This window comes from Gymnodraco acuticeps, unplaced genomic scaffold (assembly GCF_902827175.1).
Source record: "Gymnodraco acuticeps unplaced genomic scaffold, fGymAcu1.1, whole genome shotgun sequence".
NCBI classification, from domain to species: Eukaryota; Metazoa; Chordata; class Actinopteri; order Perciformes; family Bathydraconidae; genus Gymnodraco; species Gymnodraco acuticeps.
The window spans coordinates 1-18,496 of NW_022991790.1; the positions used below are offsets into that span (position 1 = coordinate 1).

General features: G+C 42.0%; 2 protein-coding genes across 2 annotated transcripts; one reads left to right on the forward strand and one right to left on the reverse strand.

The window, feature by feature from the left end:
* Positions 1-679: 679 nt before the first annotated feature.
* On the forward strand, positions 680-7,716 carry LOC117535215 (protein bicaudal D homolog 2-like; the record flags this gene model as incomplete). The annotated part of the gene is given in 3 exon segments (XM_034199607.1): positions 680-831; positions 3,239-3,599; positions 5,648-7,716. Coding segments are annotated over 3 exon segments (519 nt in total), but the record flags the coding sequence as incomplete, so codon positions are not given.
* Positions 7,717-8,075: 359 nt separating this feature from the next.
* On the reverse strand, positions 8,076-18,496 carry si:dkey-150i13.2 (mitochondrial carnitine/acylcarnitine carrier protein). The gene is made up of 9 exons (XM_034199606.1): positions 18,274-18,496; positions 16,076-16,168; positions 15,613-15,740; positions 14,662-14,752; positions 12,201-12,318; positions 10,199-10,271; positions 9,707-9,816; positions 9,007-9,128; positions 8,076-8,589 (listed from the first exon to the last, which is right to left on the reverse strand). The coding sequence occupies exons 1-9, from the start codon at positions 18,373-18,375 to the stop codon at positions 8,527-8,529; spliced, it is 900 nt and encodes a 299-aa protein (XP_034055497.1). The 5' UTR covers positions 18,376-18,496; the 3' UTR covers positions 8,076-8,526.

An 18,496-nucleotide genomic window follows, 5' to 3' on the forward strand; every position in this document is an offset into this window, starting at 1 on the left:
GACAAGATGAGGGGATTTTATATGAATGAATCGTTTTTTTACCGATGCAAAGACGTTACGCAATCGATGCATCGCGAGTTCAACCCGGTTCAACCCAAACTGTAGCCGATGTGCACTCTTTCAACCGGTGCACTCGCATCTTGAACGTTTATGCCGATGCGAATCGGTGAATCTTAACATCTCTAGTACACACACACAAGGGGAGTTAGTCGGTTCCGTGAGAGCCAGCATGCGGGACCGGGATTTGTAGTCTTTCTAGTTGCGTATTTTTCATAGTCTTATATTTCAACAGTTTTACGACAAACTGTGACTTTTTTGACACGGAAATGATTTGTTAAGATTGACAAACATCATATGTGTAATTCGTGGCACAATTCAAACGGGATCGAAAGATACGTTTTCTCTCTCCATCGACTTCAATACATCCTTTTCAGAAATAAGGTCCCATGGAGCGGAAGCAGATGGGCGGGACTTCGCCACTCTATCCCTAAAGACTTCCATCTAATGTTCACCTCTGTGACCCGAGTGGATGCTATCAGTTTGAAATGACTGCAATATTAGCATATTGTATTTATTTTGACCAATCATGCTATTTCTTATACATTTTAAGACCCCACACTGGAAGTAGAATGTTGCTGCTGCAGTAGCATAATATGTCTTGATTATGTGCGTCGTGCAGACTGCAGAGTTGGCCCTGTCCAATCTGAAAATGAAGTACGAGACGGAGAAGAGCATGGTGTCAGAGACCATGATGAAACTGCGCAACGAGCTAAAGGCCCTGAAGGAAGACGCTGCCACCTTCTCTTCCCTGCGAGTCATGTTTGCCAGCCGGTAAGTTGTTGTTTGTATGAGGAATATATTTACCTGTTTATATTTGAGTAGAAACAAACCTGTATTTATGTTATGCTCTGAGACAGTACTTTTTGAATTGCTGCTAAATGTGTTTGAGCTAAAACATGCTAATCGGTTCCAATCGTCTGATGCGTGCCTCTTTGCTCGTGTTGTTCATGCTTAGTAATGATACTCTTGCAGTGGCACAGCTTCTCCTGCCACTCGTGTAATAAGCTTACCGTGCTTATTACGTCTGTGGACAATCCACTGGTTCACGTGAAGATTATCAGCCACGTGCTCTGCCCTGTGCCGATGGGGGGGAGGGGGGGAAGGAGGTGAGCCAGATCACCTGAGGGAAGGAGTTTAATGTCAGTGGGAGAAGACCATAAATGGCGTGGGAAGGTGCACGGTTAAACTTCAATCCCTCAACTCGACCACTAACCTCTTAGTGAGAATCTGTTTGGCATGGATTAACGTTTGGAGTGTTTTTGTGTTGAGTGATCTAATGTTTATTTTCTTAGTAATGGACAGCAGGCATTGTTATTTATGAATCAACAGAGACGCTCTTTAGACGTGCATTACCTCTCTAAGCCCTCTCCAGACGGCTAAGAGCTGGAATATGATTCTCTTTAAGAAGGATGGAGAAGGCAGTGAGGTGAAGGAAGACTACAGGCTGAACATTAAAAGAGCCTCTTGTTTATAATGGGGGGGTTGGGCTGCCATCTTGTGGACAGCTGTAGTTACTGCATGTGTACCCTTTCAAACCATTCAAATGGATTTATATTACATACACTTATGTTCAGGGGGTCCGCGGGGTCTTAAGAAGTATTACAAGTTGATCAATCAATTTAGTGAAAATGAAGGCTATTAAAAAGTATTGAACGGTATTTTCCAAGGTATTACATTTTGTAGCTTGTTTTCAATAAGTATATGAATTGTCCAAAGAGGTTGTATTCTACAGTCTGCCTGAATGTAATCATTGCGTAGGTGTGTAGTGTGATTCTGTGTAGTTTATTGATGGCATCCCGTTGGATCTGACGTCATCTGAACAGGACATCGCACGCTCACTGCTTGATAGCACGCGAAGGTCCGTTTACGCCGGTTGCTAAACAACATCGTTATGGGGAAATGCAAGTTTGCGTCCAAATGGTTGGAAGATAAGGAGGAAGGACAATCAATACTGTATATAGTCAATGTGAGGTAAAGTGTGTCGCCAAGTTAACCGGTTAGAACTCAAAGTGGCGATGAGGTCTTAAAATGTATGGGAAGGGTCTTAAAAAAGTGGTATTACATTTGACTTCAGGATCCCTGCGTATACCCTAGTGCTATATCACTGAATTTCCCCAGAGGTAATTAATAAAGTATGTCTTTATCTTAACCTTAGGAAGCTTTATTTTTGCACCAGCTTCTCAAACATTGATTTGCAGAAGCATTAGGCGCTTTCACACCGGAGTACTTTTCCCGTTTAGTTCCAATAGTTCTTGGGATTTTGCGTTCACACCAAAAAGAGAACTCAGTTCATGAGAACTTTCCCCCCCTTTTCAGTCCCTGCTAGAGAGCAGGGACTTTCCTGGGGAGAAAAAAGTTCCAATTTCTGATTGGCTGGGCGAATTGAAAACCACGCCCCGTAAAACTCTGAAAAGTAGAAGCTGCTGGGACTCCCAGCAGCTTCTACTGAAGCCAGTCCCCAACTCCGGGGACTTCCGGCCGGGGACTTCGGGTGGCAGTGTACGCCGTGAAGTGGTTTGCGGCCTGCCAGTAAACCCAAAGCAGAAGAAGAAGAAGTGACGTCAGCGGCTTCATTTGCCTAATCCACCCTCAGGGACTTATTCCGGTGTGAAGGCGATCTGGGCTTAGTTCCCTGCGGGGTCCCAAGTGCTGAGCAATAAGTACGGCAAAGTACTTGGTGTGAAAGCGGCTATTGATGCTCACCAAACATTTACATTTTCATTTACATGCTACAAGATTAGTATTAATCATTGTTTTAGAGTCTCGAGCACAACTGTTTGTATCAAGTATGTAGGCAAGCATCTCAACAGACAATGAATGAGTACTTACAGACATAAAAGGCCCTTGGATTTCCATCAGGGAGAGTTCATGAACAGAGGAGACAACCCATGTGCTCCATAGGCAGGAAACAGGAAACTATGGCAAGCCTACGTGGACACACTGTGCATAGTTCATTTTTATTTATATGCAATGCCTTTTTTCATGGAGCTGTTACAAAAAGAATATGATTTTATAAAACATAGATAGAAACAGATTGTGATCTAGTGTCTGTCCACAGCTGGTGTTTAAAGCTTGAAGTGATGTTTAGCATGTGTTTTGTGTGTCTCTCACTCTGTGCATTAACTGGTTTTTGCCTGCTTGTGCACGTTGCATCTCCTCCCTGTGTGACACCTCTCAGGTGTGACCAGTACGTCACGCAGCTGGACGAGATGCAGAGGCAGCTGGCGGCGGCCGAGGACGAGAAGAAGACCCTGAACTCCCTGCTGCGGATGGCCATTCAGCAGAAGCTGGCTCTCACTCAGCGCCTGGAGGACCTGGAGACCCCTCTGTCTCCTCACAGCCTCAACAGCAGCCCCCGCCGCTCCCGGGCCAAAGAGCTGGCCACCAAGTCGGGTCGGGCTGCACGAAGCCCCCGAAGCAGTCCCGCTCGCCCCCCGCTGAGGAGCAGCCCCCGGGCGAGTCCTGTGCTCGGAGGCAGCGTCTCCGGCCTGGCCACGCACCACCTGAGAGGGTTAACCCGGAGCCTCCACACCAGCCCCGTAAGCACTCTCTCTCTCTGTCCCGACACAAGCAGCCCCGTAAGCCCCGCTCTCTCTCTCTGTCCCCGCTCTCGTAGAGGGAAAGCTCTCCCGCGCGACGCCACCTTCATTAGGAGTCATAGCGTCAGCGACGTTTCTAACACAGAGTTGAGTTCCGACTACTCCCAGTCGCGTAAAAGCTCCATCAGTTCTGTGCAGAGCGAGTTAACGCTAACACAAGTAAGTCATTCAAGAAAAGGTCATTCGGGGAGGAGGTCTTCGGTCCCTGTACGTCAGGACACCTTCATCACAACTCGTGTTGGAGCCGCCTCTTCCGCCAGGAGGAAGACCTCCATGTATTCTTCAGCCGTAGATCCTCTAACCTCTTTTAAAGCCTTGCGTGTGAATCCTAACACATCTAATGCACGGGGCGAAAGTAAACAGAAGCCTGATCTTAAACCAAACTCCGATACTTCTGTTAGAAGAAAACCGTCGGGTTACAGGTCTAATTCTGTGCAGGCAGCAGCTGCCAACACCTTTCAGTCCGACACGGTCAGATCTCCCGCTGTTCTCGAGCCGGTCGGTAAGACCAGGATGAGCGGCATCTGCAGGGAGTCCCGGCGTAGGTTAGCCTCATCGAGCAGAACCAATGAGGAGCCGCCGCTCACTAATGTTAGCAGGAGCTCTGGAAATAAAGTTCAAGGGACGCCTTCGAGGCCCCGCAGCTCACACTCTAGATCAACTCGCAGGCCTTGAGATGAAATAAGAGATAACAGAAGATATGTGTTGATCACCGTAGGGGAGTGCACACGTTAAAGCAGCAGCTGGTATCATATTGAAACTCAGGATGGGACAGGTAAGAGTTCACACAAGGGTAACAACAACACAAGATAGAGAATGTCAATAACAAACATATATACAGAAACGAATAATAAAGAATATCATAAATAAGTTGCGGTTAAATCCTTGGCTCTGATTTATACTAAACTGCTTGAGTTATGGTTTTACAAAATAAGCCATTCTTTACCCATAAGATCATAAATAAGCAATCTGAATAATTTGCACAGATTTTATTCAGAGCTATTGAAGTTAAACATTTTAGCTTTTACACATCTCATAATTAATGTATATATACTTTAAAGACCCTCATTTGATGACCCTCCATGTTATGTCTATATGTATGGATCTAGGGCTGCACAAGTGGAAAATAAATACATATTAGATGACTTGTTTTACTCATATTGCAACGTCGATATGATTTGATTTTTGAGGGGATGACAGTTTTTTAAAACATCATTTCAAATATTAATCATAAATAATATATTAAAAAGATCATAGTTGTTATTTTTATTTATTGAGTCAGGCACAATGAGTTACATTTATACGGTCTATATCTTTCCTTCCCCCTCCCCCCCCCCTCCCGGTCCTAGCTAGTAAAGTAAATAAATACATATATAGGTAAAAATAAAGTAATGTAAAAGATATTTTTAAAAAAATAAATCAATAGATAAGGAAATAAAGAATAATAACAACAATACATGTACCCATATACTCGCATGTATACCCACATATACACATATATATATATGTACATACCTACATCCATACCCACACATTTACATACATACATGCATATAAGAAAACATGAATTCATAGTCCCCCCTTTCTTCCTAACGTAGTGTCTTAAGTTCAGCCAAGTAGGCTATCGGACAGATTCAAACATTTCTGAAGAGATATTTAATCTTCTCAAAGTTCAGATACAACATATTTTTTTACTTCTGTTTGTTGGACAGGACTTTTTTTTCAGCTCCTCAATTATTTATATATATTTTTTAAATCATATATTTTGATCAGTTGTTTTATTATTTAGTATTCTGAGCAACGTGCTTCAGTTAACCAATAAATAAAAGTATGACACAAAAGAAAAACAATTCAAATATTGTTTTTCAATGAATTGTGCAGCCCTCTATTGATCCATTTACCCTTTTCTAAATCACCCTCATTAATCTCACTCGTTTTATTATTTGAACTAAATATGTTTTCTGTCTTGTCTCACCCTGTCTCTGTAGCGCTGAGACGCTCCTCCCATTACTCCAACCCCCCTCTTCTCCATAAGGACCATGTCGACCCCCGGCTCCCTCCTCCTGTCCACCCCAGATTCGATGCCAGAACATTCCCCATGGATTTAAGTTACAAAATAAAATCTCTCATCCTGCTCTCTTGGTCTCCTCTGCTCGGAGCGGAGGGACCTGCATGCAGGTCATTGTGACCTCATTGACCGTGTCTTGTCGTCTCAAGCGGATCCCATCTGGTCTTGTTGTGTGTCGTGGAGAACCATTGGCAGTATTTATTCCAGAGACTGTTCCTGTGCAGTACTCCCTGTCGTCCTGCAGCCCTTGATTCAGTTTAAGGCTGTCTTTACACTCTTGCCTTTTAGTCTGGCGTCCTGTCCAGGTCCGTCCGTGCGTCCTTTAGTGTCTGTAAGCCAGTAGATCCTCGTGATAAGTCCCAGGTAGTTGTTTATGTAGAACAATGCAGCCTTACTAAAATACTTGCTCTCCCATAAGTAGCTGCTATCATGTTTAGGTGGCTCCCTTTCACCGGTGGTGCAGTAATATCCCCCTGAAAGTCCTTTTAAACTCATGAGCCACACCCTTTGACTATAGGTCAGTAAACACGCTTTTTCACTGATGGAAATATAACAGCCATTAGATCCCCCACTGAGGTCAAATGGAGTAATCAGTTACATGATTTGGGACGTCTAATGCACGTCTTACTTTGCACATTATGCAGACCAAGTGAGGACAGTGCCTGTGTAAATCCTGCCTCATGTATACTGCTGTTCAACCGGTTAGCATCACTGACAATAAGCTCATTTTGGAAGTCATCATTTGCAGGCATCCCATTGGCTGTGACTTCCTGCTTGTTGGGCCATGCACATTTCTCTCGGTTGCATAATCATAGTTACAATGTTCTCACTCCTTCAACAATACTCATGCGTTTGTATTCCATCGTTTAATGTCGCCATGCTTTGTCTGCTACCAAAGTTAGCATGTTGTCATGAGCTAACATCACCCTCAACAAAGCTAGAGTTCTCCCCATGTGGCTACAGTTAGCTCCTAGTGCTAGCAGGCTGCTGTTAGAGTTGCTGCTTGTAGAAAAACTAAATATGAATACGATCCCTTAACGTATGAGGTTAAAGAAAGAATAATAAATACAAACCAAAATATGTCTAAAAAGAGAACCGTACATTGCTTTGCTTTCCACAAGTCTGAAGAGCAAAGAAAAGACACGAATAGGAAACATTTCAAGCGCTCGTTTCTGACGACACCCCAACGGGTTGCTAATAGAGTAGTTTAATTTGAGCTGTGACTTGAGGACAGCACGTTAACACTGGTACGGTCACAACATCTGGCTCATTGAATGCAGTTGAAGTCGAGTTGAGACTAATCATGATGCTAAAGAACACATTTGAAAACATGTTTAAAAAAGGAAAACTGAACGCGGAAACACGTTGACACCCGTTTTCAACTGTCCTGTGGTTTAGTCGACGAGGCCACATCCTGCTGATTTCTTTTCTTAGTGCCTTGGTTTTGATCTTGTCTGTTGTTTTTAGACTTCACACTTTCTAAATAGAGGTTACTATTCAACACTGTAGTTGTGATTTTTGGAAGGATTGTTTTATTTACTTTTGAGGAAACTCATAAAGCAGTGTTAGCACTGAATCAAAGCGATATCTCATTTTGTTGAAATACTTCCCCTTTTTAGCCCTCCTATGAACTTGTTAGTGTTAACAGTAAAATCAAGAGCATAATGTATGAAGAACATTATAGATTAAAGGTCGCTAAAAAGTGGGAACGTTCTAACATTTTGTCCTGTTGCTTCGAAGGTTGTAAATGGATTTCTTGATCTATTTAATTCACTCTGTGCAGTTGTGTGTATAATTTAATTACCATTGTTGTATAATATTTTAAGCTGTATTTATGTGGTCTGCGTTCTGTGTAAATTGTTCTGAAGGGACGACATGCACACACTCCCCACAACACATTTCATGGTCACCTTTTATGTGAATGCAATGTCCTTTCCTTGACCTGTGAACCACTTTTATCATGAAGAATAAAAACAAGACAGCACTGAATGTTGGTCGTGATCCTTTGAATTCAGACGCTATTGAAACACTGTCATGTCATGTATATAAAAGAATAGTCAATCCAATCAAATGTCGATGTTCAAATGTCGACGTCATCGTACGCCTGCTTGATGGCCTCCGGTGTCGCCAACTCCAAATCTGATTGGTCAATGCAACACTTTCATTGCCATTTGTTTTAATCTACCAGAATCTTTTTATACATCCATGATCTGAAGGTCTCAGGGCAGATTTCTTTGACCCAGCAACACATTCAGACTTAAATATGATTGGATAAAAGCTCCAACATTAACAACCATTACTGGACGCAGCGCCACCGAGCGCAACACAGAGAAAAGCTATACAATGAATTATAGCAAGTTCAAAAACCCTTTATTCAAACACTTTAATCACAAAGCTTAGAGAACCCTCTGCGGCCTGAACACAGGTCCAACAAACTTCATCGCCCAGCATAATATTCATTCTGACTTTTGGCAGAGCTTGTAGATTAAACACATTCAAACCCATTCTGAACTGAATGGTATAAAATTAAATATATTACATTTTACAAACATCACAAATCATCTGAAAGTGAGAAAAGCCTCCCGTCAAAGAAATATATATTATAGTTACGTTTTATATTGTCATACATTCCTAAGTGTGCGTATGTTGTGTCATCACTCACAAAAAGTGAGTGTCAAATCTTCATTATAAAAAATGAATGTCAAAGATAATTAATTGTATTATTAAATTACATTTAATAATAATACAAGAACTGGTGAAAATTCAGCTTCATAAAATACTGGTCCACACTGACTTATTTCACAAGCTCGGCACGAATGCATTCAGTCCCTTTAGCGCCATCTCGAACCCCAGGAAACAGGCCTGAAGGAGGGAGAATGAAGAACATCAGTAAGTAAATAAAAAAAAATACAAATAATTAGAAAAAAGGACTTCAAATAGAAAACAGCTAGTTGCTAAATCAGGGAAAAGCATCTTCTTTTTTGTAAAATATTGTATTTCTGTAGAGATGGTCCCTGACACAAATAACTTAAAATATAGATATTATGTTATGAGGCCTGAAACGCCTGGACTCCTTTGTTTACTTCAGGAACATAATGACATCACTATGTACAACTTGTGCTTCTATGGTTAGCACTTTGTACGTGATAGGCTAAGGGGCGGGACATCTCTAAGCGGTTGACCAATCACAACAGAGCCAGTCCAGCTAACCAATCAGAGCAGACTGGGCTCTGGTTTCAGACAGAGGGTGAAAATGTATAGGAATAGATATATGTTTACCGCGTTGGCAGGAAAGGCTCGTAGAAAGACAGCATTGAATCCTTTGTAGAGCGATTTAGGTCCTTCCTCTCGGAGCAGCGTTCTCAGGACGTCCACCACACCTCTGTACTTCCCATCTGGAGCTACACACACACACACACACACACACACACACACACACACACACACACACACACACACACACACACAAACAATTATTTATATCCATTGAATTTAGCAAATTGATCATAAATAAATAAATCTGAGGGGTCGTGAGGTGATTAATGGGCAAGGAGAGAAGAAGAAAACAACAATACACATATCCCTTTTACATTCTTCTGACCGTTTTTACTTATTGTTCTTATTTACGTGAAGTATCGCAACAACAACCAAAAAGACAAATGTTTTGGGACGAGAGACACCAACTTTTGGTACAAAGTCAAAAGTCAGAGAGTTTGGGATCCCCCGGCTTCAACTTAAACATATTTGAACATCTCATTGTTAATTTAAATAATAAAAGGTTGGTTTGAAAACTCCCTGCAGCTGTCACATAAAGGCAGTTCAGCAGAAAGCCTCTATAGTTGAGTAGAAATTCTGAAGTGAAATTCTAACTACAGCACAGAGCTTAAGCAGAGACGGTTTGAACTCAGAGGCCCCTCTCTTTTCATTTCCTGTGCATCTGGGTTGTGTTTAGAGTGTAGAGCTTCACATCCTCTCTCACCTGTCTGGAAGTTGGACTTGAGGACATCTGGAGGGAGAGCGATCGTCCAGTTTAAAATCCCGGCGATGCCTCCAGCCAGGAGGATCTTTGGAGTGCTGAGCTGAGAAACACTGACACACAAAGACACACATTCAAGTTAAGGAACGATTACAAGGACTTTGAATAGTCTCTGTCCCAAAGGGGGGATCTGACCTGCAGCAGAGCAAAAAAACATATTCAGAAATCAATTAAAAATATGTATTCTCTAGAGTTTGATAAGATAAAGTGTTAGCAGAGTCAAAGTGCATGACGTTTTTTTTTCCAGATGCTTCAAGCTCTCAACTTTCTCTACACTCTGACCTTAAAGAAAGGCCTGAGAGGTGGATCTGTGGATCTACTTTAGACGATAAACATGTCTAGGTTTTGTGGTATTGAGCTGCAGAATTGATCTTGTACAAACTCATCCACAACAGGCCCTGCTGGAGTCATATCTAAAAGCTCTGCACGACTCACCTTTGACCTTCAGGTGTCAGGAAGTTTTTGAGGACTTCATAAGTCAGGAAGTACAGACCGTTTGAAGGCACGTCTGAGAGAGAGACAGAGAACATGTGACCTTAGGATTCATCAACACGCTCATAAAAAATGTTATCATCCTCTACAACAGTGGTTCTCAACTGGTGGGTCGCGACCCACTTTTGGGTCGCGGACCCGTTTAGAGTGGGTCGCAGATGTTTATTTTGAAGGCCCGATTTTCTAACGCTGTGCATGCAGTAGGCGTTGGACTGGAAGTACCTGAGACCATAAACGGTTTTGAAAACTTCTGTCAAGTACACTGCTCTACAACAATGCCTTAAAGATGTATTAAATACGAGAATGTGCCATATGTTGGTTTCTCTTATTACTGATTGTGTAAGGATCCTTAAATCCTAATATGTGGTTGTGATGTGCTTTATAGTGTTTTATGTAGATGTAGCTGTGATGTGATATGTGCAGCATTTGTGTCGAAAGCAATTTCCCTATAGGACCAATATAATAAATCATATCCATCATAAAAAATACAATCTAACTCAATACTCTTATAAATCATTTTAATATTGATACAAATATAAAATATACTTTATACTTTTAATTGCATATTGTGTAAAACAAAGATAGACACAAGAAAATCTGTTGAATCTTTTTCTGTCTTTTTCAAAATGACTGATTGAGTGAAAGTATTTTATTCTAAAGAAATTAGGACACATGGCAAACATTGTGTCCATCTATTCTATTTGATATATTAAAAGTGTACAGGTTGCAATTTGTTTGGCTTTTCACTGGCTATTCCTTTGACCCCAATACTTTGGTATTTTGAAATGCACGAGTTGATACAGAATACTGATACTTAGAATGTTTAAAGATGACAACAAGGATACCTCTGAGGTCAGACCAAGGTCGGATGGATGAGCCTTAAAGGTCCCATGTCATAGCTATTTCTACTGATCATAATTCCATTGTTGAGGTATACTAGAATACATTTATATTGTGCAATTTTCCAAACTCACATTGGTTTCTCACGCAGCATCTCTGTATAGTATGTGTATTCACTCTCTGTCCTAAACGGCTTGTTGGAGCTCCTGCCCCCCCTCCCTGTGAGCCCAGTGGCCGTCTGCGGGACAGCGAGACACAGCGAAACCCAGCCCAAACACACACACACACCCGCAGCCTGGCTGGGAGTTTGTGTGTGTGCCCAGGCTGAGTTCCGCGGTGTCTCGCTGTCTCGCCGACCCCACACCAGTGAGCCGGCTCACAGTGTCCCGCTCCTCGCAGCAGCGAGCCTCGCAACGTCCCGCCGAGTGTGTGTGTGTGTGTGTGTGTGTGTGTGTGTGTGTGTGTGTGTGTGTGTGTGTGTGTGTGTGTGTGTGTGTGGTGTGTGTGTGTGTGTGTGTGTGTGTGTGTGTGTGTGTGTGTGTGTGTGTGTGTGTGTGTGTGTGTGTGTGTGTGTGTGGAAGTCTGCGGATTGGTCCAAACGTAACGGCTCCGCGGACGTAACGACCAATCTGCGGAGCCGTTACGTCACTATACCCAAGAAGTAAACAATGGAAAAAGATAAATGTCCAACGAGGCGTTCTGGGGCAGCACAGACAGGTCTTTTCTGTGTTAGAGTTTTACTCGCTACAGGGTGTACTTTGAGGGTTTGTGACTCTGCACCGTTTACATGCAGAAAAACCTTCATAACACAAGGGGACGGGTAATAACCAGAAAAACATGACATGGGTGCTTTAAAAGTGTACAGGTTGCAATTGGTTTGGCTTTTCACTGGCTATTCCTTTGACCCCAATACTTTAGTATTTTGAAATGCACGAGTTGATACAGAATACTGATACTTAGAATGTTTAAAGATGACAACAAGGATACCTCTGAGGTCAGACCAAGGTCGGATGGGATGAGTCTTAACTAACATTGTAATTGCAAGACTCTGAATTTTTACACTGTAGTAGTTTTAGTTAAGTTAAGAATACACCGTGATGTTTACCTCTGATGAGAGTTAGCACCGTCCCTTTGTACACGCTGCGGATCCCCTGAGTCTTATAGAGGCGGATCGCACAGTCCACAGGACCAGCGTACCTGGAGCTTCCCCCGCTGGCCTGCACCTGCAACACACATTTAATGCTTTCATTATTTAAAAAAGGGTTTAGAGAGTCGACGATGCAGATGACTTGACTTTCTGACTGCAACATTTGCAAGCCTTCTATTAGTATTTTAGAAAGTGATTTTACTAAGTACTGTACTACAAATGAGGTACTTGTACTTTACTTGCTTTCATTTGACAGGGTGGTTTACAACTCTAAAGTTTAGAGATTTTGCATACACAAACTTAATTGAGCTTATAAAACGTAGTTGTAAGTCAAACTAAGTAACAGAATACAAGTCCATATTATATTTTCTGATAAGCCTTTAAGTTGTTTTTCATTCAAAATGCTAAACCTATCAGATTTCCAGATTCTCACATGTGAACATTTGGTGATTTAAATGATCAGAAATTGGATTTAGTTTGAATGGTTTTGAGATAATGACTTTTGGGTTAGACATAATATTCATTGCCAAGGTTTGTCTCTGTACCCTGGTGTTGTGAGTTTTCATAGTATGTTTAATACTTAAAAACGAAAGTTAGTTATTATCAAATATAATCAATTATATGTTTGTATAACCCACAATGAAAATGCTTCATATTTTAGGTTTTTCTATAGTTACAGTATAAACAAAACAAAGTGGTTTGTTTAGGTTGAGTGTGTAAGGTCTATGATTTATGGGTGTCTCTGATAAAGAGAGTAGGCCGTTTTCTTCCTCTCCTCTGGCAGCAGTTCACAGGGAGGGGGGCTCCAGGCTTAAGGAGAAACACAGAGGCCTCAAAAAAGGGTCAAGTCTTTTTTACACTAACATAGGAAGGTGTGTCTTATGCCATAAAGCTATGGAACATGTCGAGTCATGTCCAGCCTTGTACATTAGAGTCCATGCCCAGTTTTCCACAAATTGGGTGTAGAGGAGGAGTTTGTTTTTTTTGGGGTTTCGTTCCGGTTTTTTTTAGCATAAAGAGACTGGGTTTTTGAGAGAGCGCGAGAGAGAGGGGGGTTTCCCCTGGTAGACTCTCTCCCGGTAGGCTGTGTCCTTCAGAGCTGGGTAATATAGCTCTCGGTAAGGTCCTCCCAGACGGGGTAAATATCTCTCGAATTTCTTGGTTGTTGGCTGAGTGGAATGATTTGATGAGAGATGTGTTTGTGAATATTATAACCCGCCACCTGTGAGGAAAATCTTCCCTCCGAATTTTTGCGGACAGGTATGGGTTTTTGAATGTTATACCCGCCGTCTGTGTCGGAAAAAAGGTATGAAACTTTTTATTGTCACCGGTCTTTTTACAAGGAAATACCTCTAAATTCTATCGGGAGAATTTTAAAATGTCACAACTGAATTGGGCAGTTGAAATTAAAACATTTTGGTAATAAATGTAAGACTGTGAATTAAAGTTTCATATTTGAACATGATCACAGCACGATTTTTTTTAGTATGATTATAATGTTGTAAAGAGAGAAGGTAAAAACCCTGTATTAGTTGTGTAGAGGAAACTTCTGTGTAGCTATGCAGTGGGAGTCACCGACTCAGGAAGGAGACACGGGAAGAGCAGTAGCTTTGATGTCAAACACATGATGGTTTATTTGGAGTTAACGGCCGGAGGAGTCACATCACAAGTCCAAGAGTCAGAGGTTCTGACTTCACGGTAGAGTTGCCACGTCAATTCTGAAGAACTCTACCCCAGACCCATGTATTTAGCTAGTTCAGAGAGCATCATCAACATGCTGCATAACAAGATAGAATGATAACACCTCTATCAGCTGACGCCAACAGGCAGGAACAGGGAGACAAAACACTGAGAGCACAGCAGCCAAGGTTACAGGTGCCTGTGCTCAGTCAGGACAGTTTGAACTGATACACTGGGTCAAAGTTATGGGCCTTGGAAAATATTTCCACAACAAGTTGGACCTATTTTTCTTCAAATAAACTGAATCCCACCTGTTGGATTGGGATAATTTAAAAGACACCTGTGCCCTCCTGTCCTGCGTCAAAAGTAAGATTGCACCCTGCCACACACACTTAGGTAGGAGCACACTCCATTTACTGATATCAAAATCCTTCGGGATCGCTTAAACAGATTAAAAAAGAGTTGTCTGAATTGAAACAGCAGTTAATTGAACCTGGTTCTTCGGGGGGGTTATAGAGGTGAGATCTTGCTGACGTTGGTGGATCTGAGCCACGCAGCAACCTTACATAGACTCAATAACTTCGGTCAGGTCAATTAGGAGGTCAGAGTAATTTACCGGAATAAATTATCAGGACCTCTCCAACTCTAAACACTGGTTAACTATAACAGCATTTTCACTGAGTGATAATGTATCAAAGGAGAAAATAATAAGCAGATTAATCCGTAATTAAGTATTTACCTGCAGTAAACATTTGATCCTCTCTCCTGGAGCCACGATCACCGTAGTGAAGACCCCTCCCAAACAGCCGGACAGGAATATTTGAGTGTGCCTGAATAGAGCAGAAAATAATCACTTTCAGACACCAGGAGGAACCAATCAGCTGCGTAGGTTACGTTCTTTAACCTGCAAGGACCCTAAAACACCCTGTGTGTATTCTGTGCTGCTTTAGAGCTATTCAGTCCTCTGTTGGAATACTTTACAGAAGAAACGTTCTTCTAAGTCAAATGGAATCACTTTCCAGATGCCTAGCTATCCCTAAAACTCCACAGGATACATGTGCACATTGGGGGGGGAGGGGGGGGGGGGGGGGGGTGCTACAGGTCATACAAGGACAGGAAGTCCTTCTGAGGCTGCCGCAGGTTTACAGCACGTGGGGCATTTCCACATACATATAGTGAGCTGTGTGGGTGGGTGTGTGTGTGTAAGAGGAAAGGAGGAGTGTCCTAAAGTTGGCAAATGATAGCAGAGGGGAGGGCAATAGTGGAATAGTTAAATATAGAGCTCGTATTCCAAGTATTGCAAACACACCATTAAAAATACACTTATAATGTGTGCGCGTGTGTGTGTGTGTGTGTGTGTGTGTGTGTGTGTGTGTGTGTGTGTGTGTGTGTGTGTGTGTGTGTGTGTGTGTGTGTGTGTGTGTGTTTGCAGGGTAATATGAGGAAAGGAACGTGAAGGAGTAGTGTTGTTTAAAGTGGGAGGATGTTAGCAGAGGGGAGGGTGACAGAGGAATAGTTATATATCTTGTGTTACTTACAAGTATTACAAACACTGTAAATCAAACCCTCATGGTGTGTGTGTGTGTGTGTGTGTGTGTGTGTGTGTGTGTGTGTGTGTGTGTGTGTGTGTGTGTGTGTGTGTGTGTGTGTGTGTGTGTGTGTGTGTGTGTGTGTGTGTGTGTGTACTTACGTCAGGGGTTTGTTAGGGTCGGGCTGCTGGAGCTGTTTACCCAGACCGAACCCGAAGAAACTGATGGCCATCATCGGAGCGACGCCCGCCAGAGGAGCCCCCATACCTTTATACAGGCCGAGGACACCCTACACACACACACACACACACACACACACACACACACACACACACACACACACACACACACACACACACACACACACACACACACACACACACACACACACACACACATACACACACACACACACACCATTTCATCAATCAATTATGTGCAAAAATAATAGTCCACCGATTAACTCAAATTCACACAATAGGAGAAAGCATATATTCATATTTCATTTTTCTGGAGTTGACTAACCGGGAACTGTATTCTGTAGTTGTGTGTGTGTGTGTGTGTGTGTGTGTGTGTGTGTGTGTGTGTGTGTGTGTGTGTGTGTGTGTGTGTGTGTGTGTTCACCTCTTTGGTGACGGTCTTGCGGAAGCAGTCGTATGTTCCTCTGTAGAGGACATACTGAGCGCAAGGGGCTTTAGGCTGCGTCTGTAGCCTCACCTGGAGAAAAGCAATTAATTAGAAAGGTCAGACAAACACACACACACAGGCACACACACACACACACACACAGGCACATATCTTGGGCCATGTGTTTTGGAGGGGTGGGTAGTTGAGACGGTAGATAAAGGAAACACCCATCAATGCCTGCTGCTCAGTGTCGCAGATACAAAAAAACGTTGTTGTGAGAGTCTGACAGTGAGAGGGAGATAAAGCTTGCTCTATGTGATAATAATATAACATCACACAGTAATACTAGCAGCACTAAACACAAAGTTCAGTGCCGTAGCCGAGGCTGATGAGAACTTCATTAATGTTGCAGGTATACATATCAAAATCATGGCCCAATGATGGCACCAAATAAAAAGTAATGGGATAAATAAAGTTATTGCAACTCATCCTGGGGGGAACATGAATGTATGGACTACATTTCATAGTAATACATCCAAAACACTAATGCATCTGCGAATGATCCTGTGTAGAATGCTTATGCTGTCGGTGAACCTTTAGTTGGCCGACATGTCATGGACGGTTTCGCTATGAATAGAAAACAGTCGTAAAAAATCCCTCCACGGAAAACCTTTCTTCTCACTTCCCTTCTCTGAAAACATAAATCTTAGCAGGGTCTGATTGTTCAGCAGTCACAGGGTGGATGTTGTGAAAGACAACTCACGAGTCAAAGATGGATCAACACAACGACTGATAAGAAGTCAACTTTGAATCTCAAATGATTCTAAAACACTTTTGTTTGGAGATGTCGTCTCAATGGAAAAGATAACATATATGGTTAAGGGTAACCAAAGGTTGGGGGACAGTTTTTAAAGGGTTTGTGTCTCTTTGACCCTATATGAAATGTTACAAATTCCTAACCAATTACGACTAAGAAACTCCTGAATCAAACAAATAAATATTACAGTTATTTATTGCCTTTTAATTTGTTTAACACCACAATTATTTAAATAATCTGCAGATAATTGTGGACTAGTCTCTAATGTCCCTCTATATAAAACATGAGACATATAAAGCCTCAGGACCTTCAGCTGTACATCAATTACACCTGCAGGCTGGAATAAGGACAAATGTGCGTTTTACATATTCTACAAAAAATGTTGTGACTTAATATCCAGTTTAAATTGTTCCATGTGGATCGTGAGATGCTTTAAATTCAGATGTATTTGTGTTGTATATCAGTCATCCACCTGTCATTGCAAGCCACCCATTAATGGATTATTAGCCGATTAACAGGACATGTACTTTTGTTGGCTACAGTTTCTCAAATAAGACCATTTTTTACATTTATGCACAAAATGACCGAATTCCAAAACTACAGAATTCGTAATTCAGACATAGGCTACTATATATATTTTTCCTAGTAGTTTGTCATATTTGTATTGTATTTCTGAATGTTTCTTGTACGAATATTTAATTTTTGTAATCTCTATTATAATATTACTTGTTAGACGCTTTTATCCAAAGCGCAATTTGGGGTGAAGTGTCTTGCCCAGGGACACAACGACATGCTGACTGCAGTGGGGTTTGAACCTGTGACCCCCTGATCCAGACACCAAGGTTCTATCCACTGCGCCACACCCCTCCCTAATATGCTTTCACTTTGATGCCTCAAACTAATTCCTAGCAATAAACCTAATTGTGATTATAAATCTTATAATATAACAGATTTCTTTGTGATATGTAACTGAATATCTTTGTTATTACTGTGACTTTTTCAAAACATTTGAACACTCCACCTTGAGTTTCTTCTGGCACTTTATATACAAAACAATAGATTATTTTAAATATTTACATTGTAGTCCTACTGTACGTCTCCTTTTACTATTACTACCAGATACAACTCCTTATAGCTCACATGTCCTTAGTGACATTGTAAGCTGATTTATCAATAATCCCCTCCACACCTTTATCTGATCACTGACTCTGTTAATCCTTTTCTCAGACATCAAACTCCAGAATAAAACCGCCCACAAAGCAGGAAATACAATTCTAAACACATGAAATGTAGTCATTGGTAATATAAAAGTAAGTGTATGTTACATTCACAATCTTCTGGTAGTATATAGCCTGACCAACATGTAGTAGGGAGTCACCTTGATGGTGTCCAGCGGGTGTCCGGCCAGCAGCAGGCAGGCTCCGGCGACCCCCCCAGCCACGAAGTTCTTAAGCGGAGAAACTCTTGCCTCTTCCCCCATCGTCTCCTCCGCATGGCCGGGGAACCGCACACACACCGCTGTCTCTGCGCGTGTGTGTGTGTGTGTGTGTGTGTGTGAAAGTGGAAGAACACACTGTTTGTCTGCTTGTCTCTATATCTGT

What these genes read in the sequence shown, in the direction of transcription:
- si:dkey-150i13.2 (XM_034199606.1), bottom strand. Translation starts at nt 18,375, where the DNA reads ATGGGGGAAGAGGCAAGAGTTTCTCCGCTTAAGAACTTCGTGGCTGGG. An exon ending in ACCCGCTGGACACCATCAAG is followed by an intron (nt 16,169 to 18,273) that starts GTGACTCCCTAC and finishes GCTTTTCTCCAG; the next exon opens with GTGAGGCTACAGACGCAGCC. An exon ending in GAGCCTTTCCTGCCAACGCG is followed by an intron (nt 8,590 to 9,006) that starts GTAAACATATAT and finishes TCCCTCCTTCAG; the next exon opens with GCCTGTTTCCTGGGGTTCGA.